General features: G+C 46.1%; 1 protein-coding gene across 3 annotated transcripts in view; it reads right to left on the bottom strand.

Moving 5' to 3' along the window:
- Positions 1–21,407, bottom strand: part of KCNIP3 (potassium voltage-gated channel interacting protein 3) — a 783,111-nt gene that overhangs the window by 155,021 nt on the left and 606,683 nt on the right. For all 3 annotated transcript variants that reach the window (XM_086943324.1, XM_086943326.1, XM_086943325.1), the window contains one exon: positions 17,503–17,572. In XM_086943324.1, the coding sequence (XP_086799450.1) occupies positions 17,503–17,572 (70 nt within the window). The remainder of the gene's footprint in view (positions 1–17,502; positions 17,573–21,407) is intronic.

Here is a 21,407-nt window from a genome sequence, read left to right as displayed (position 1 = left end):
CAATTGGCAACAATATATTGGTAGATACGCAATATGAGTTCAAAAGGGGGCTGGGCACACCATCAATGCTTGTATTTGAGTATAATAATTTGGAAGTACACAGTGGCTAAAAAAGGCACGATCTTATAATTCATGGATCTGTCAGCAGCATTCGGCTGCTTTTCGCACTCGAAATTGTGGCTAAATATGGAAGATTTAGGGGTGGAGGTTGGTATCAATACTTTAATTAGGCAATTGTATAGTGAAACAAATGGCGGCGTTTGTTTTGGCAGAGATGGTGAATGTACGGGTAGCTTGAACATCAAGAGTTAGGCAAGGTTACGCAAGGGTGCATTCTACTCCCCTTCCTGTTTTTCCTGTACAGTAACCGGGTGGAGTTAGCCCTAAAGACACGAGTGAGCAAAACAGCCTATATCAGTTCACCTCCCCTCCCTGTTCTACTCTACACAGACAATGCAGTATTGATTGCTAGAACAGGGACAGGGCTGCAAGGTCTTATTGATGATTACATCTTCTTTAGGTTGAGGATGGACTTAAGAATCAATAGCGCCAAGACTTATGTCATGACTAAACGGAGTGAAGCTCTTTCCTTCTCCTATCTGGGGGTCATGTTTGACAGTAACTACTCTTGGTTTCCCATGGTAGGTGCACCTAGATGGAGAAATCCATTAATGGAGTTTACTTCTTTACAAAATAACTGGGTGCAAAGTCTGCGAGGGAGCTCTTGACTTTTTATGAGAGGAAATGTGTGACAGTGGCATCCTATGGGGCAAGGGTATGGGGTATGACCAATGCGTAGAGCATTCAAAGGGTGGAATATGTCTTTATGAAAAACCTTTTAGCAGTTCCCCCATACTACTCCAATTTTATTTCTCATTCTAAACGGGGGACCCCATATACCAAGATAAGATCAAGATGGCCCCACTTTTACTTTAGCATTCTATACGGTCACAAGATGGCAAGGCTCATCAAGGTGTGAAAACGGTTCAATCATATCTCCCCTGACCTTAAATCCCTCAACTGTCTCCCCTACAAAGCAAGAATCCAACTAAAAATTGCATGCATGACACACAAAGCTCTACATTTCAACACCCCAACCTATGTCGCCAGCAAACTTGAGCTATCAGGAGGCGCTAGATCCACAAGAAGTGCTTCCACCCTCCTGCTTAAACCACAATGTTTCATCAAGAAAAAAACCTATAACAGATCGGTCCTTGCTCCCAGAATTTGCAACGCTCTTCCCCCTGATATAAGACTGACTCCCTCCAGTATCTCCTTCAAGAAAAAAGTCAAACTCTTAGTAATGAACAGATTCCTGATTTAGATCCTCAATCTCTCTCCTCCTTATTGTTAGTAGTTTTTCAGCTACACCGTATGTACCTTTACCATGTTTAAATGTTTTATTGATCATTGTTCTCCTCATAGTCTAATGCGCTCTGATACCCGCATGAGTCTTGTTCGCGCTATTAAAACTTTTCAAATAAATAAATAAAGCAATACTCAGGATTGTGAGCTTAGATCATGCTTTAGAGATTCCGAGGTTGGGATACATAAAAACATGTTGTGAAGGGATTGGCCACCCAGATATCTTTAGCAAACCTGATTCCTGTACAATGTTTGTGAAGGGCAAGCTGAAATATCTGGTCCATGTAAAGGCATAGAGAAAAAGATGGGACATTGAGAGGATAAAGACATCTATTGGTGCTTATAGACAACGTCTTTCCAAGAGGGTTTGCATTTTTACCTGACTCTTGTTCAGAACGTCCAGCAATGTTTTGTTTTGTTTTGACCAGATTCAGGGGTAATCTTTTGCCTTTGATGGTGAGTTATCCCGCAAATTTCCATTCTTTCTCAGATTTCTCCTGTGCCCCTGTGATGGTGTTTCCTCCCAAACTAACCGGCATATTGTACTTTTCTGTCCTTTTTAGGTCTCGCTACGCAGTGCGTAAGCACTGCTTAGAGGGACCTCTTGTAATCGCTCAGCACTTTACTTGAAACTCGTGCATGTTTTGCACTGTTTCCTATTAGTGCTCGTGCATGTATGGCATTTACCTCGCGGAAGCTAGCAGCAGCGCCATCTGTTAGCAATTATCGCGCTGGCTCCCGCGAGGTAAACACCATACATGGACTTCCGGCTGTGCGCGCCACTGAAACACCTTTGAGTGGTGCCCTCAGGGTCGCTTTAACTTTCCCGGCTGCGGCCGCCCTTGTTTACCATGGAGCAGCAATCTGTCAGCCTGCGGCTGGTGGTTGGTTGTTCGGTAGACTTTTGATATTGCCCCCGCCTGCCGACCTTTTCAGACGTGCAGTGCAGCAGGTGCAATGGCGCCTTGTCCCAGGGGCACATTAAACCCGGACAGTGCCGTATTTTACTACCGACACAGCGGTGAAGGGGATCACTTTCATTGCGTGCACCCCGCCCCATCATGGCATGCTTGCTGCACGGCTGGGCACAGGCCTGTCAGTCATCCACCGGGCTCAGAGTGAACGTGGCCCCAGCCGCTTGCCCCTGCTGCCCTAGCCCTGCTCCCGCGCCCGTGTCAGCCGAGGTCTGCCTGGCATTTGCACAGAATGCCGCAGTGACAGCAGAGGTGGCTCATCCCTCAGCAGTGAGCTGTGCGCTCGAGTGTAAAGCCCTCTGGCTGCAGCTCCACGGGATAGCAGGTCCGGGCAGGGTCTGCAGGCAGAAACGCTCTGAAATGTAATCCTTCACCGGGAAACCAAGAGAAACTGAAAGGGCAAGAGCAGCTCCAGTCAGCGACTCCTGCTGACGTCACGGAGAGGGTGCCAGAGCCCAGAGAGCCTGGGCAGTGGGTGCTGCGGGAACGGTATGCATGTCGGTATGTGTGTATGAAAGCATGTATGTGTGTGTGCATGTATGTATGTATCAACGTGTGTTTATGTCTGTATGTGTGCATGTACATGTGTGTATGTGTATGTATCTGTGTGTGTCAATGCATTTATGAATGCATGCATGGATGTATGCACGTTTGTGCATGTATGTGTGTATCAATGCACGTATGAATGCAGGTATGTATGTCTGTACGCATCCGAGTGTAAATGTCTCAAAGCAGATATAAATGCATGCATGCATGCATGACTGACTGTATATGCATGTATGTTTGTATTGTATTGTATATGTATGTGTTGCACAGCAAATGATGAAAGACGTGGCCAACATTGGCGCAGCAAGGCAGCCGATTCCAGAGAGCAGCACCTGATGCTTCAAGACTTTAGCTTTCTAATTTCCACTAACAACTTAGAAATGGTTTGTAAAGGTGCAAGGAGCATGGCCAGGAATGAACTTTCAGATGACACTGAGCCCCGTTATCTTAAACTGGGATTCCACTGTGATTCATCCAGCTTTAAGTCGGGCAGTGTTTTCTTTGGACATTTTATTTTATTCAACACAATTTTATGGCTTAGGTGTACGTATTTATTGCTTTTCTTTATAATGTGAACCTAACTAGGGATCAAAAGAACACTATACATTATGTGGGGTGTTGAAAGGAGATCAAGACCATGTACATTGAGTCAGGCGGAGAGAAATTAGCGCATGGAATTCTGCTCTGCTTGATTCAGAATCGGTCAGTGTTCCCACATCAGGTTTTCAAGGGTGTTGAAACACTGCACCTGCTAATGCTTGTTTTCTTTTGGTCGCTTATTCCCCACAAAACGAAATTGTTAAATGCAGTGGGAGTTGCTGTGGATGCTGAATTGATATAGTGTAGAACTGAGAGCTTTAGAGTAAGTTTTTTATTTTTATTTACTTGGGTTATATAGATGGTATGCACCTTGCAACGGTTCATTATTCCTCAATTGGGGCACCAATGGCAGTATTAAAGTTGCACAGAATAAAAAGTAGAAACGGTTTTCTAGAACAGGAAAGGGGAGTTCACACCTTTTCTTTCAATAACATTTTTTTTATTTATGTTTAACACATTCAGGCAACCGCTGTCCAGAAATCTTCAGAGTTCCAAATTTTATATACACTATTGCCCTGTAAACGTTTAATACAGGCCATTTATGCACGAGCAGGTACTGGTATGTTTAAAGGTGGCCATTAAATATAGGGGAATAATTTGTAGTAAAATCATTACCAACAGCCATTACTACAGGTTACACACAACAACAGATATTAACGGTAATTGTCTTGTCGTTTCACACTAATTACCGGGAGTGTGTGTTATGGGGCGAGGGTAGAATATTTTCAGAGATAAAGAAGTGGAGCAATTACAATGCTCCTGCATTGAGCATTACCCCCTCCTTCCACAACACACTACCATTACTCACCAAGGAGACGTTGGTAGCCTTGATTGGGCGAGTTAAATCTGGTTCACCGGCGGATCCCTGTCCACCAAGGATCTTCAAACTAGCCTGGCCAGGGATAGAGGATGACGTACTTTCCCTCCTTAATAGTTCCCTGGCAATAGGACAGGTCCCTATAAACTTTAAGGAGGCTCGCCTGATCCCACTTCTAAAGAAGCCGGGGCAGATACCAAGGTCCTGAAAAATTTTAGGCCCATCTCACAGTTGCCATTTCTAGCTAAGGTAATTGAACAACATGTCCTGCCTGTACTCTCCCGTCATCTTGAAAACAATCACCTCCTGGAACCCAACCAGGCCGGTTTCAGGGCCCATCATAGCACGGAATTGGTCATGCTTTCCGTGCTAGATGACCTGAGACTCAGGGCAGATAAGAAAAACCCATGTGCCCTGGTGCTGTTAGACCTCTCTGCGGCATTTGATACGGTCAATCATGATCAATTATTATCGCGGTTGAGAAATCTTGGTATTCAGGGCACTGCCAACGCCTGGCTAGCATCATTTCTTGATGACCGTTCCCAGAGAGTACAACTAGCTAACCTGGTCTCTAATCCAGCGGGTCTTACATGTGGGGTTCCTCAGGTCTCAGCTCTTTCACCCCTCCTGTTCAACGCCTACCTGCAGCCCCTGATTTCTGCACAGAATCAGATGGACTGCCGGATTTACAACTATGCAGATGATACCCAGATCATCATTCAAATTTATAACTCACCTACAGCCCATCAGAGACTGCTAAATATTTTAAAATTCACAGTCAATTGGATGACTGCTAACTGGTTAAAGATAAATCCGGACAAAACTGAGGTGCTGGCGATTACCACAGCGTCCAGCCCCTGGAACGATCTTCTCTGGCCTAATGAACTGGGGCCTTCTCCCGACCCAGTGGTGGCCGTGAAAAGTCTCGGCATTCACATAGATGTTAAACTCACTATGTCTACACAGGTTTCGGCAGTTGTCGGCACCTGTGTGGGCCTACTGAGACAATTGCGTAAACTGTCCCCTCTCTTGACCTTGGACACGCTCAGACGGGCGGTGTCAGCTTTGATCTTGGCGCGGCTGGACTACGGTAATTCTTTGTATGCCGGCCTCCCTCAACAACTGCTGCCTAGACTACAAACAGTTATGAACGACGCAGCCAGATACATTTTTTTTAAAACCCAGAAGGACACACGCCCCTCCACTTCTACGCAAGCTTCATTGGCTCCCAATTAGGCAGCGAGTTAAGTTCAAGGGCCTCTGTATCACGCATAAAGCCCTGTACGGGCAAGCCCCAAGGTACATCAGGGAGTGTTTAGTCCCATATGCTCCCAGTAGGACCCTGCGATCGACAGATGCCGCATTCCTGACTTGTCCCCGCTTTAAACTATCCTCACTAGGAGGGCGAGCCTTTTCCAATGCAATTCCTATAGCCTGGAACAACTTACCAGCGAGCCTGCACAAGGAAACGAGTCTGCTACCCTTCAGGAAAAAGCTTAAAACCGTGCTGTTTCAGGAGGCATGGGGTATGTCTTAATGGCCCTCCCTCATCCTGATCGTGTGTACCCTCTAACAAACGCTTAGAGACCCCTGGGTGATAAGGCGCTCTATAAATCCAAATACAAATACAAAATACAAATACAAATACCAATTATGTTCCATTTTGTATCAGCCTTTGCCCAGAAGATTTTCAAACGTGGGAAAAGGGCCTGCATTGCAACTTTAAAATGTAACTAATTGTCCAGTGCTAACAAGTGATCTGTTAATATGCTTGATGCTTTGGCCATTTATTGTGACCTTTTTAGCTAAATTGAGGTCTAGGTGTTTCTTTTTAAAAAAATACTTGCGTTCTTTAGGCTGTTATGCAACTCTGGGTGTGTAGTCAAATGAGGAAGTATATTTTACTTATTTGCAGGGCTAAACCCCATAAACCTTAAAAAAGCACGATTCTGAGAGGAGCACATCTGAAAGCATGGTAATGGGCGTCCTCTCTTCTGCACAGCTTAGAGTTCTTCAGGTGGTGAGAAGTAGTAACAAGCATTTGCAATGCAATAGGTCTCGCATTAGGAAAGTTTGAGCTATTGGTATTGTCAATGACACATTTTTTATTTATGTGTTGGTTTTGAAAATAGCGAAATGAATAGATTTGTCATTTACAATGCCAATAGTTTTAACTTTCGCAAATGTGATTTATAATGGCAATAGCTTGAACTTTTGTAAATAACTTTTGAGAAGATTATGTTCAGTGTATTTTATTGTGAGGAAAATCCAAGAACAGAAGTGAAATATTAACATCTTTTTGTGACATTTGTAATAAAGCTTGAAACATTGAGAGAACATATTTGAACCAGTTGTTGTTGAATGGTTGCACAGATTGATGCTTTGGTGGCGCTGTGTGATGTTGTGGTGGCGACGAGTGATGCTGTGGCGTTCAATGATGCTGTGGTGATGCGATCGATAGATAGATAGATAGATAGTTAGAGAGAGGGCGATAGATAGAGTGAGGGTGATGGATAGATAGAGGGAGGGCGATAGATAGAAAGAGTGAGGGCGATAGAGTGAGGGCGATAGACAGATAGATAGGTAGATAGATAGAGAGATAGAGAGAGTGAGGGTGCTAGATAGATAATTAGACAGAGACAGACAGACAGATAGAGTGAGGGTGCTAGATAGATAGACAGACAGACAGACAGACAGACAGACAGACAGACAGATAGATAGAGTGAGGGAGACAGATAGAGTGAGGGCGACAGATAGAGTGAGTGAGATAGATAGATAGATAGATAGATAGATAGATAGATAGATAGATAGATAGATAGATAGATAGATAGATAGAGTGAGGGTGATAGATTTGAGTAGGTAAATTCCAACTTTGTCCATGGGAATAGGATCATGAAACGGAGGGGTGGTTGTTCTACAATGTACACTGTTTGCATAGGAATTGTTGGCCTGCTTCATTTAATTGGTATTTCAGGGACGTTGCTTGAACAAAGATGTCAAGGCTTTTATAAGTAGATGCATTTCACTTTCTGCATTTGTTTTGGAGCATTTCAGAGTGGTTATTTCAACTTGAAACACAGGTGTCGAAAACAATGTTCTGGGGTGAAAGGTTCGACGTGTCTCATGATTAAGCGGTAAGTGGGAAAGAAGCAGGCTGGATTAACAACTCATAGTCTAAGAACGGCTCAGTGCAAGATGTAATCCTTGGTAAAGGGCAAAAAGCAGTCAGACATAGTGAATTTAGCCAATTGCTGATGAGGTCTGACCTGCCCCACTGCAACATGTCCCGTGCTATAATGGGCAGAAGAGACATCTAACAAACAAAAACAGACCAGTGGATGAAGAGCGCTGGACGAAAGCTCTAATAAGAAAGCATAGTCTGTATATATTTTAAGTTAAATGAAAAGGTCTTGGATAACTTCAGGCCTATAAAAAAAAATATTGCAGTAATTTGTTAAGAAAGGTCAGGTGCTGGGCAAAGATGTTCATATGCTGGGTACAGTGAGCCACACAAACACACTTAGGCCAGAGTACCACTGCAACTGAAGTAATTGTAATTTCATTTATATAGCGCTTACTAAGCCTGACGAGGGGTCAAAGCGTTTTTCGGCAAGTAGAATGCTACTCCGGAACAAAAAGAGGATTAGTGGTGAATCAGTATAGGGAGATATGAATTTAATTTAAGCAGTGAAAATGTGAATCTATTAGTTGGATTGAAAAGGACAGGGGAGGGATAGAAGATAGAAGGTCTTGAAAGTGTTCTTTTTTATCACAGCAGTAAAAGGTGGCTTGAGATGAGTAATGGGGATGTGGGGGCTGTACCATGTTAGGCTAAGTCACTGTATACTGTAAGAGAGCCTAGACACACCATCAGAGAGAAAAGTATTCAGAAATGAACTGAATTTGCTTTTACAGAGGAGTTTCCCTGCAAAACCTATATAAAAAATTATAAAAAGACACGCTCGAAAAGTCAGCCAATACCAACGCCATCTCTGCACTGCCCCCACCCTCACCCCCTGACAGCAGGACAAGATAGCCATCAGGAGCGAGATCAGAGAGGAGGGGTCATCATCCTCGCAGAGCTGAGTTTCTAAAAGAAAACAAATGTCGAGATTCTTATCTCGAATAACACCTGTAACCTGAAAGGAATGTCTGACAGCAGAGTGCGTGGCTTAATTCAGAACAGGGCCCCAGGGAGGGAGGAGGGCTGTTTCCCAAGTCTGATGAGATAACGGAATGACATCTTTCCTCGGTTATCAAAGTGTGTTTCGTTGAGTACTGGTACTGTGAGAAGACACCTTGATGCCACGCAGGACGTTTTAATACAGTACTGATAGTTCCTGTTAGACTTCTAGTCCTATAAAGAATAGCCACGTGAATCAAGCAAGACAAGGTCTGTGTGGGAAGGATGGGGGCAAAATACATCTATTTGTGGATGTAAGCCATGGCAGGGGGTGTCTTTGTCCTGCTACGGCGAATTAATGACTATAAAAAAAAATAGCCCGGGGACGGAGTTGGCATTCCTTTGTGAAACAGCAATGGCACAGTCGGAATTGGAGCTCCAGTGCCCTGAGAGAAGTTGCCCGGCCCGGGGCAGGGCTCGTCCCCAGGGAGTCCAGGAAAGTTGGGGGCCCGGTCTTGTGAAAATACCTGGTCTCTGTCAAACGTCTGTCATTAAGGGCCCTGGAGTCCGGGTAATTGGTGAAGTAAATTGATCCCTGAGAAGAAGTATTCGGCCTGAAAGAAAGTTATCTGAAGCCAAGCGCATGCAAGGAGTGGGTCAGAAGCATATTTACTCGGAATGCCCCTAATGGCACCTAGAAGGGAGGCCTGCTGCCACAGACGCAGCAACCCTCGAGATGGCCGCGCTAGACACGATGACAGAGTGACTCCAAAATGTTCTTAGACAAACACTGCTTCATACTAGTGGTGATTACATCAGGGTCCCTAGCAGTGATTGGCGCCAGCTGTGAGGTGCCTTACAACAGCGAAAACTTGTGGCACGCTCACTTGTTGTTTTGGGTAACATCGAACGTCACATCCCTTCTGGTACTGGGATACATTCAGAGGGAAATGTGAGTGGGCGTATCAGGATTAATAAGCATACGTTGAATGGGCCCATCATAATTTTTAAATGACAACATTTTTCCTTCGGTGTGAGTCTGTACCTCAGTAATAAATAATGCAGCAAAGGATGTGCGCGATCAAAATGATGGTATACATATTCATGCCATCAACGCGAAGCATGTTAACATGCATCATTACATATTAATCATTGCGAACAGGCATCATGTTTATTTATTCCTCCTGAGTCTGTGCTGTTCTGACAGTTGGAACCCTCTGGCTCTGCTTGTTCCCCCATCGCCACCTCGACCTCTACAGCTTCTCCCCAGCGCAGTTTATTTATTGCTTCGTTCCTTGTACTATGTTGAATACATTGAAAGGGACCATGTCCGTTTGCGGAAGCACTGGAAGAGTCAACGCGTTCAGTTGGGAGAGGATGTGGCCTAATAGCCAGAGCTGCCGATTTTGCAACTCGAGAACCAGTATTGAGTCTCGGCGTTGGCTCAACACCGTATGATTCTAGCAAATCACTTATTCTCCCCCTGTCGAAAAAAAATATGGATGTGTGACCCTGTGTAGCGTAACGGTGATCGTATACCGCGCTCCAAAATCTTTTGGTTCGAATTCGGGCTCTATCAAACCGCCCAAAAAAAAGACACACGGCGCAGCCCCACTTAGCTGAATTCAGGGGCGATATCAGCTGTGTCAGTTAGAGCTTGCCTCTGAGGCCTCTAAGTTCATACGTATGTTTCGGAATTTATCCAACTCAATGCTTGAACTGTAGGGAGAGCAAGTCGGAAACAGGGAGAGGCAATCACGGATCGCTCTTTCCGACTTTCTCTGTCTAAAGTTTATTTATTAACTCGGAAAAATTACGAATTTTGTGTATGAACTTTGGATGCCTCTGATGTAAAAACATGCGCTGGTTTCTGTTTTGAGCCAGCACAGCTTTTCAACATACGGCCACAGGTTCGCATCAACCATGCAGTCCAGATCAATAAAGATTTTTTTGACCCCCAAAAAATGCAGAAAAAAGCAGCATGCGGTTGCGTGCAATAATGAGACGTGACAGGTAGCAACTATTTTAGAAGTTCGACTGTCAACTGCCATAGCTGGCCATAGCCATTCATTCTCAATAGCCCATTTTTATGTACCTTTACCACAATACATCCGTTATTGCATGCAGAACACATCTGACACAAAAAGCACCAGACACTGTCAGACGACTTTAAAGAGAGCCTGAAGGTATGCGCAAACCGCAAAGAACGGAATGTAAGTACTGGTCCTCTGTTGAACCCCTGCACCAGAAGGAGTGTGAAAAGCAGCAGCATACTGCCTCTGCTCAGAGAGGGGACATTAATTAATTAAACTCTCTGTCGTGTGTTCCCAATACTGGTTGCATATTGGCTCTATATCAGTGATTTCCCGCTCTTTACGTCATGCCATTTGCGTACTGCAGAAGTTATGTGTGGAAAACATGTTCTCCTTGTCTCCTGCATGTGGGGAAAGCCTTCAAGGCAGCGCTGAGAGGGGGGCTGGGCATGAAGGAAGGAGAAATGCGAGTCACGGCCTGGCGGCCGTGAAGTGTGAAGCAGTGGGTGGGGAAGCAGATCCCTTTGAAGCTCTCGGAGGCAGGAGCAAATGGTAAGGGGAGGACAAATGCTGCTGGAATGCTCGGGCAAGCTCGTGCACGAGGACGTGCACTTCTGGAAATCCGCTTTGTTTTTGAGAGCTTAGTTTAGCTCTCAGTTTAGCACCTATAGGGCTCGCCTATTATATCCCTGCGGGATATTAATAGGCGAGCCCTAAAAAGGTGTTTGTGGGAGAGAGCCACCTGCTATTTTTCCATTAGCACCCCAACATATTATAAGGGAAATGGGAGTTGTTAACAGTGAAAAAGGAGCTGATCACCAGGGACCTTTTTTTCTCAGTTGCCTTCCCAGTAAAACTAAAAGTGAAACACATACGAAAGCGCTCCTCAAGGTGGCACTAAAGCTAATGGTCCTGGGTCATCCAGTTTCCCTATTTGGAAAATAATGCTTGAGGCTTGTTGCTGGAGGCTGCCTGGTGGGGTCAGGACTCTCCTTCGAAGGGACTGATGTTGGATCTAAATATTGTTAATTTCGTGCTGTCTTTGTACTGCATCTTCATTTTTTGCATTTAGTTTTCGAGTGACAATGTCCTTGTAACAGAGAGTTCAGAAACAAGTTTTGTTGATATATTCAGTTTTGTGCATTGTGTGGGGAGTACTACTGTTCTGAGATGCTTTATTAAGATTGTATACTGTGCCCCTTTTGGTTGCTAGGTTTGAACTTAATGGCCAACAGCACCAAAGCAACTAATCCAAACTTGGGTCAGCAACATTACCTTGGGTGAGTTCTACCCCTAAATTCCAACTAAGGTCAAGTCACTTGACTTTAAATTCTACACCGACTCCTCCCTCAAGGTACACATGCAATAACTCCCACCCTCTTGAAAAATCTAAATAATTTCTCATCAAATGTATGTATTTTCTACGCGGTCCTTTTCTACCCATGCCTTTCCCACGCACAGTAAGTATACATCATTTTTTTTCTCTGAGCGACGTAATTTATATAATAAATAAATTGTTAATATGTTATTTTTCTTCTTTATGGAACTGACCCCTCATGTTTTAATTTACTCCCAACCTCCCTTTTCCAGTACCTACCCCAAAAATCTAATATTACCCTTACCTCTGTTTACCAGTGTCCACCCTTAAACCATAAAATCACCATCACCTCCCTCTGAAACTACCCATCCCTAAACCCCAAAATTACCCCAGCCTCACTTTACCACTGCCATCCCCAAAAATTACCCTAGCCTCCCCTTACCACTTCCTGGACCTAAATCCTTTTTAGGTCTCGCCTAGTAGCGCGCGTGCGCTGCTCTGCAAGACTTATTGTAAGGGGCTTTCAAAAGCTCACCACACGCGGGTATCCGCAAGCAATAGGCCACACACGCACAAGTGTGGCCTATTGCTTGCAGTTACCCACACAGGCGCCATATGTTTTGGATTATCGTGCCCACACATGGGCGCGATAATTCAAAACATATGGCCTTGTGCTCGCTCTAGTGCGCGCGCAACTCGCGGGACGCAGCATTCCTTTTTTTTTTTTTTTTTACTTCCAGAAATCGCTTCTTCAGGCAGAGTGCGTCCCTGGCTGGTACTGGTATGGACAGTATGTGAACCTGCAAAATATGTGTGCAGTCATGACATGATAGGCGCATGGCACATGGCGGCGGAGACTCCTGTGATCCTCGGTTGCACTGGTTAGTGAATTCCTGTGCAGCTGTATAATAAAACTGGGGCTCCAAGGCAGCACGGAGACTGCTTATTGGGAATTGTAATTATTCTGCTGTTTTTTGCCAGCGTTGTTCGTCAAACCAATACTCGATCGGGCTCCAAGGCAGCACAGAGACTGCTTATTGGGAAATGTAATTATTCTGCTGTTCTTTGCCAGCGTTGTTCGTCAAACCAACACTCGATCATACACAGGCATGGGAGCTCCTGAAACTCCTTGTCCTTCTTAATCCATGCTTGTTGATTGAGCCCAGCCTCCTCTACCTGTAAATGTCAACACTTTGTAATTAACTTTCACAGCTCTCTTATTATAGTCTGGCTTTGGATCACCTTTACATTCTTGACAAATCTAATTTACATTTCAAAATCATGTTTCTGGCTAATAAACATTGAGCACCCTGTATTACCCAGCCCAGCCCTCTTGGACATCTTTCTTGGGACAGTTAAACTTTTTTCATGCACAGATTGTGCTTACTGCCTTCTCTAAATTGTATCAAGTTACAGTCTGTCCAGGCTAGTTTTAAGCTCAATAACGGATAATTTGCACCACTAAAATACCTAAAATCTATACCTTTAAGCAAGAGCAAGGTTCACCTGCCCTAAACATTGTTTTATTATATTTGAATAGCTGACTCTATGATGTGGCCAGGACACTCTGGGGAGGTCTCGCTCCCTCGCGCACCCTTAACTTGCCATGACACAAGAGTGCGTTATGTAGTCCACTGCTCTGAACCTTTCTCCTAGCATTGCTGCTGGGCTGGCGGAGTTGCTGAAAACAAAACTGCCCTGCCATGGTTCCTCTCGCTCGGTGAAGAGTAACATGATGGATGAGAACGACTGATGTACAACTAATGTACAACTAGGCCGGAACTACCTAGTAGCAGAATTCCGGAGCTAGGAGTATTTTTTTGTTGTTGTTGTAGTTTTATATAGTGCGAACTCGACCCAAAGGTATTGGAGTACTTTACATGAGCACCAGTTACATTACTCAAGAAAACATACATTTTTGTTAGGCACAGAAACATTATGTGAATTGCCCAGAATCACAGGATGCTGCGCCTACGCCGAGACTCGAACTGGGTTCCCCAGTTCCAAATTCGGCAGCTGCTTCAACAAGCATTGACATAGCCAATAGGTCGCACCTTTGGGACATTATAAGTGTTTAGCAATGCAACACTTGATGTTGTTGCACCAAGGATATTGTGCTCGATAACTAAACACTTATAAGGTCCCAAAGGCGAGACCTATTGGCTATGCCAATGCTTGTTATGATTTGCCAAGAAGAAAATTTGTACTCCTCCTTTTTAAAATATTTAATGTAAGACAGTGTAGACCAGCTCTATTATTCCTGCAACAATCGACAAATCCGTTGTTCTGCTGTGCAATGACCTCTTATATATGGCATATTCAAAAAATTAAGAAAAGTGTGAGCTGGATCCTGTCTAAATGAAATGCTGTTTTTAAAGTTTGAAGGTTTTTATTCTTCACATTTCTTTACTGTTATAGTTTATTCTTTTATTTGATTTTATGTATTGAGGTACTTTTATGTTATTGAAGAGTAGCGAATAAAGTTTTCTACTGACTGACCGGTCACCTTTTTGTTGCTTATTGATGCATTTGAGTATTAAAAGTGTACTTCCAATATAGTCAATCTTGGTGAATAATTTGGTCCACCCTTGCGGTATAATTCTAGCGACCCTTGGTATCAGTGTGCTGATGTCAAAAGAGAAAGTCTAAGAAATGGAGACCTCGGTTGTTCGTTAAACAAAGTGAACTACAGTTTACTTTAATTGCAGGAACAAAATTGAAACCTGCCAAGAAAAGGTCAAGAGTGCAGATTTTCTAAATGTTCATTTAGCTTAGACAAATAAAAAAAAACATATAACTAACTGGGATCTTTTGCAAACTCGTTTCTTTGCAACATGTAGACTTCTCACTGAATATACGCACCACCTTTAATTCGTCTATAGGAACCCATTTCAATAGGACAGTCGATCTCCTCTCTCATGCATCACATGCCCAGACTCAAGATCGTTTTGCAAAACTAAACCATGAGCAAAAAGCAACCACTGTACATATAGCCATTAAACAAATCAAAGAAGTTATGTCTTGTGGTGCTCAAAGAGGAAATTGACCAAAGATGCTGGAAAGGGGACAGACAAAATTGGGGTCCCATCATTTTTAGTCATATTGGGGGCACCAAAGAACTAGCAGGTATCACTGATACCACCAGGCATCTTGATAGGCAAAGGTTTCTCAGGCCTATTTCCACGCCTCGCACGGCAGAAGATGGGCTCATATCCAGCTGTTCCTAAAGCTCAAGAAAATGATACTGGAGGGAGGAGCCAAGATGGCCGCGGAGACGGACGTGTGATCTCCCGGCTCCCCGAGCCCTTGCTTCCCGCACAACAATCCTGCTCCCTATCCTGTACTTGTGCACCGGCGGATTGATGGGGGAAGTTTCCTGATTCCGGAGGCGTCCCTCCGGTGTCCCTACCCGCCCGGCAGCCTGAGAAACGTCGAGAGTTGCGTAGGGGACAACCCTGGCCCTGGACCCGGGACCTGCTTCACAAAGCGCCGCCAGCGACTGCCGTGGCCACAGGGGCCGATTACCTTGGGGCGGCGCAGACATCCTGGGCTGGCCGACGGGAGAATTGGCTTTTATGATAGGCGCTCTGGTGACTGTGACTGCTCGCCGTCTGTAAACCTGTCTTGCTCCTTCCCACGGAGAAAAGCGGTGGGATACCCACTCATGGTTTCTCGCATGCCGAGGGCGCCTCGGTAATCATAACCCCCTCACTGCCTCGCCTCTCCTGTGTCGGTCGGCAAGGAGCCCCCCCCATTGTTTGCACCCTGCGAATGCTGACCTGTCCTGCCTCGGGGGAGCGGATCATTTCTCCAGGCGCCGGCTCTGCCTGAAATCGCTGTATGCTCGATGGTGGGATCACGAGAGGCGGCTCCTCTGTGGTAATGGCGGGTGGCGCCCTGGCTTCTGCCCGACAGTTTCGGCTTGCATCTACTTGGGGAGCTGACTTACCTGAAGAGGCTCAGGCCACGGAGGTAATGGAGGAACGCTCTCAAGTTACCCTCGCCTCTGTTTTCCTGGCTCTAACTGAATTGCGGTGTGAATGGCGCACGTACTTGCTACAGCTGGAGGAGAAGGTCGATGGCTGCCTGTCTGGATCGGACTACATCCTGCCCATCCTCTCTCCCTGCTCTGCTGAACAGCCTCCGCTGATCCCGGTCAGTGAAACATTGTTGCCGGGGACGTGTGGAACTACTCAACAACTTCGCGGTGTTCAGGAGAACGAGCTACAATGTTCCCGCTTGTGTATCGCTACAGTGTCTCTCTCCCCAACGCGGAGAGCAACCCCTCCCACGGAGTTCCAGGGACTGCTGCTACGACGTCTGCCTATCCTGCCTGACTGTGCTTCTCTTGTGGGGACTTCATTGTCTACCGTGCTGTGTGGTATTGTGACTTCCATCATGCTGCTTTATTTAAGTACTGACTTTGGTTGGGACTGGCGAATTTTACTTAGTCCTCGGACTTTTCTCCATTGCCGAGTGTGGCCATTTTGTCCCTTTGTTCTCGTGGGGGTGGGCTCTCCCCTTCTTCTTGCATGTGCAGGCTTTTCGGGGTGGGCGGGCGCAGGGGGACGTCCCAAATCGGGCCAGGGCTAGGCTTTACTTAATGTGATGGATGCATGGGCGGGCGGGGATCGGGTTGGGACTGTTCCGGCTTCCTTTGCCTGTTCCATCAGAATTGTTCCTCCCCTTCCGCATGACGCTGATCATTTATTCCACAAGGCGATAGGGTTGCAAGTGGCTGGGAGTCCGGGAGATCGGTTACTGTGTGGGCTCCTCCCCGCCTCCTTCTTTTGGGAGTGGTAGATCAGCTTGTTCTTTTCTTCCTCCCTATATTCAAGAGTGACAATTTTTCATTTCTTTTTGTCTTCCTTTTCCTTCTTTCTATATTCTCTTGCTGTCTCTTCCCCTTTCTTCCGGCTTCTCTTTCTTACTATATTTCGGGTTTATAGGGCGACAGGCACGCTGCTAGGGGGGGGGTAGGCCATAGCCTCTGCATGTGTGTAGGGTGGGGGGTTATATTTCATTTTTGTTGGTTTCTATGGGACCTGTTTTTTGTTTCTTCTATGATTTTACCTTCTCTTGTCCATGTTCAGGCGTGCGGGGTGATGGGTGGCAGTGGAGATATGATTTGGCTGTGGGTGCTACTTTGTAGCGTAGATATTGTGAGACCATCCTGCCTGGCGGGGACTTGCTTATCGATATACGAATTGCTTTGATACAGTAGCCAATGTCGTGTCCCACCTGCATGGACCTTGTTCTTAATTTCTTATTTTATTAGTACAGAACATTACGATCTGAACTCGATAGTTGCATAAAAAACTTAAAATTTAACCTTCATTCCTCCTGTGCCACGGTATTGCTACGTTTTCTAGTTTTCCTTCTGCTGAATGTCCGCGGTTCTGCTGCATTACTGTGTCGCCATAATGTAAGCTGTAGTGCTAACTGAGAGTTCGTGGCCGGCCGGATGGTTGTAGGCCCGTATTTGTTATTTACTTCATGCACAATAAAGGTTTTCAAAAATTAAAAAAAAAAAAAAAGAAAATGATACTGTCTAGCAGCATATTCTAGCATGTACACAATGTCTACAACAACATGGATACAGCCAGCATACACAAACCTCACACATAACCTTCAACATTTCTCACATCCAAAATGTGTGTCTCGACTCCGAAACCATTTAGTGACAAGGGCTTTAATACATAACTATGAATTCCTACAACACTCACCTCCTTGTGGGAAAAACTGAGAATATATTAACTTAAACGTGTCTTCATCCACCATCCCGCTGGGACACTCCTGAAAAACAGAAATCAATGTGCATGGGTTAAACTTTGACCCTAGCTTCTCAACATTCACCATGGGTTTGGGTGGTGGTCAACATAAATAGAGTACCTTTGTCCCACACTAGAAGCGCCATGTCACCTTCCAGAGGGAAGATCACATCATTAGTAAGAACAATTGTTACTTACCTGTAAACAAGTGGTTCTCCAGTATTGGTGTCTTTCATAGATTCACATGCTTGAATATTCCCCGTCGTCGAAGTGGGAGCCCCACGGTAAATAAAATAGCAATAAATCCCAATAAAATATGTATATAAAAACATATCACACAAATTCCAAAACCAGAAATACTTATAAGTACCAGGTTAGCATCAACACATAGGAATACATAGGAGCCAATCAGTCTTCTACATCGACGATTGTCTGTGTCAGTTTTAAGTCAGTCTCGTCGACGATTCCCATCTCATCCTCCCATCGACGTCGAAATCCTCGTCGACGCTTCCTGTTAAAAGACCCTCTTCGTCGACGAGTGCTCTGTCGAGGACGGCTCCATCGGCGTTGATCCCACCGATGATCGTCTCGTCGACGACAGCTCCGTCGACAGCAGCTCCGTCAACAGCGGCTCAGTCGACGGCTGTGGTCTTGTCATCTGCGGCTCCGTCGACAGTGAATGTTCCGTCGACGTTCTCATCGTCGTCGACCTCTACCTTTGCATCTTTGCCTTTGGTGCCGTTTTCTTCAAAAGATTCTGGGCCTCCTATGGTTGACCCATTGCACCAGTAACCACAAGTGCCTCTGGAACAGCTCTCTCTTCCAAGTCACCCTCAGCCTCCATCACCTCTTTTTGCCACCGGTTCGGAGCATGATTCAAGTTCCGATGAGGAGGAAGATGACAGATTCCGACAGGCTCGAAGTCCTTCAGAGCTAGTCATTAAATGTCAAGATTACGAGGATGATCAGGACCATTTCTTATTTCCAAGAAGGGGAACTTTCTGTTCAGGTTCCAACAGCGCAGATACCACTTTCCTTTATTTCAAATCTCCAATATATGCTGGAGGATTACAATAGACGTTTTCCACCGTCTCATCGAGGGTCTCCTCAACCTACTGTGCCTGTAACTTCAGTGGCTCCTCCCGCTCCTTCACTGCCGGAGCCTGCAGTATCTTCCGCCCCATTGACCTCCATTCTAGTCCATGCTACGGTCTATGAGGATGATGACATTCGCACTGACAAAGAGGACGGCGAGGTTGCGGATGATGATGGGGACATGGCGGTCCAGACACCGTCTCTGCCGCCTTCAGTGCCAGGTGATTACCCTTCTGTGGACATTGCTAGTTTTCACCAGCTTATGGAGTGGGCGGCACAGCGCTTTAAGCTTCCTATGGTCACGAAAGACGAGGACTGTTTTCTTTACGACTTCAAGAGTCAACCCTTCAAACAGGACCGGGCTGAGCCCAATATTGACTTTATTTGGAATGAAGGTATCACGTTGATGCAAACACCCAATACCATTCCTGCTCTTCTTCCTCGTTTGGAAAAGAAATATAGAGCACCTCAGGGGTCACCTGCTTGCTTACAGCTTGCGGGAGCACCCGTATTGCGTCACCAGGGCTGGCTTTGTTCCACCTTCTTACGCCAGGAAGTTCAGTCGAAAATACTCGACATGCCCTATGATGGCGAATCACTTTTTGGCCAGCATGTGGACGAGGCACTGCAAACTATAAAAAAGGACACCGAGACGGCTCGTGCACTCGACACGCTACAATTTCGGAAGCCGCCTTTTCGTGGTGTGCGCGGACGCGGCACCTCCTCTTCTTTCTTTCGCGGCGGATCCACCCAGTACCGATCCTACGGCCAAGGAAATCAACGATACTTCCCCCAGTTCCAGCAGTCCTATTGGCAACAGTCTTCAAAATCTCACTGAGGAAAATCCTCCTATAGGGGTTCCGCTTCTAAAAACAATGACTTGCCTTCCCCGCTCAAGGTTGGAGGTCGAATCTCCCTTTTCTACTCCCAATAGTCTTCAATCACCTCGGACCGTTGGGTGCTGAACATTGTATCAAAAGGCCATGCCTTAAAGTTTGTCAAGTTCCCTCTTTCAGCAGATTCGGCTCATGATTCAGAAGGGTGCCATCGAAGTGGTTCCCAAGTCTCAAAAAGGGATGGGATTTTATTCCCGATTCTTCCTCGTCCTCAAAAAGTCCGGCGACTGGCGTCCAATCCTCAATCTGCGAGCCATGAACAAGTATTTGCAGAGCCAATCCTTCCGCATGCTCACGCTCGTGGAAGTTCTCCGCTTTCTCCTGAAAGATGACTTTATGACCACCATCGATCTTCAGGACGCGTATTTCCATGTGACAATACTTCCACGACACCGGAAGTACTTGCGCTTACGAGTGGGGTACAGAGACTTTCATTTCAAGGTCCTGCCTTTCGGCCTTCGCTCCGCCCCTCGCATCTTCATGAAGGTCCTGGCTCCGGTGGTGGCGTACCTACGGTTGAAGGGAATTCAAATCTTTCCCTACCTGGACGACTGTCTCAAGTCCCGGCATCAGGCTTCCTTGGACACCCGGTTCTGTCAGGGTCTGTTCCACTCTCTCGGTCTAACCATCAACATCGAGAAGTCTCAGGTCGAGCCGGCTCTTTGCAGGACTTTTTTGGGCGCCACTCTGAATACTTTATTGGCGAAAGCGTTAGTGTCCGACAAGCGTCAGTTACGGATACTGCACATGGCAGTTCTCCTCCGCTCAAAAGGGTCTGTTTCTGTTTGTGTATTGAAGTCCTTTCTGGGGATTACGTCCTCCTGCATCTCCCTGATCCCAAATTGCAGACTCAAGAGTCGTCCCATTCAGGAAGAATTGGACAAGCAGTGGCGTCAGGTCACCGGCTCTTTCAACGATATGGTTCAAGTGACCAGTCGGATGCGGTCCTCTCTCCAATGGTGGGCTCAGCCGTCAAACATCACTGCCGGTACTTCCTTCCTCACCATCGCTCCGGAACTCGTCCTTACCACGGACGCCTCCCTGGAATGCTGGGGCGCGCATCTTCAGGGACTATCCATAAAGGGCAAGTGGACCCCATACCAACGCTCCTGACACATCAACAGGCTGGAGCTAATGGCCATCTTCCTGGTGCTCAAATCCTTCCATCTCCTACTCCAGGGAGAAGCAGTGCTCATTCAGACCGACAACACCACCAGTATGCACTATGTCAACAAGCAAGGCGGCACCAAGTCACCGCTCATCTCTCAACTGGCACAGAGTATTTGGGACTGGGCACTTCGTCACCAGATCACCCTGACAGCGGTTCACCTACCAGGCATCTCCAACATCCTGGCGTATTCCCTCAGCAGGTCTGCGTCCTCGACCCATGAGTGGGAGTTGCATCAGCCGATTCTGGATTTCATCTTTCGGCTGTGGGGTCGCCCGGCCATGGATCTCTTTGCGAGTCCTGTGAACCGGAAATGCCCATCCTATGCAAGCTGGCTTCCCCATCAAGGGTCGTCCGGGAATGCCCTTTTGATGGATTGGTGCAATCTATTCGCCTACGCTTTTCCGCCGATTCTGCTGGTTCCTCGAGTTTTGTGGAAAATGCGGAGACAGCCGTGCCACATTCTCCTGATCGCTCCCAGATGGCCTCGACAAGTATGGTTCTCGGAGCTGCTGCTTCTCTCACAGTGCGAACTCATTCTCTTTCATCCTCGAGCAGATCTCCTCACAATGGACGAGGGTCAGATCTGTCATACGGACCCCTCCTCCCTCAAATTATCATCCTGGAACCTGAGCACCTTGAATTTGCTCATTTGAATATTTTGCCAGCGTGTAGGGATGTTCTCGCCAATGCGAGGGCTC

This window comes from Lissotriton vulgaris, chromosome 11 (genome assembly GCF_964263255.1).
Source record: "Lissotriton vulgaris chromosome 11, aLisVul1.2, whole genome shotgun sequence".
NCBI classification, from domain to species: Eukaryota; Metazoa; Chordata; class Amphibia; order Caudata; family Salamandridae; genus Lissotriton; species Lissotriton vulgaris.
Note: the sequence above shows the minus strand (reverse complement) of the source record. Positions and strands in the feature narration are given on the sequence as shown.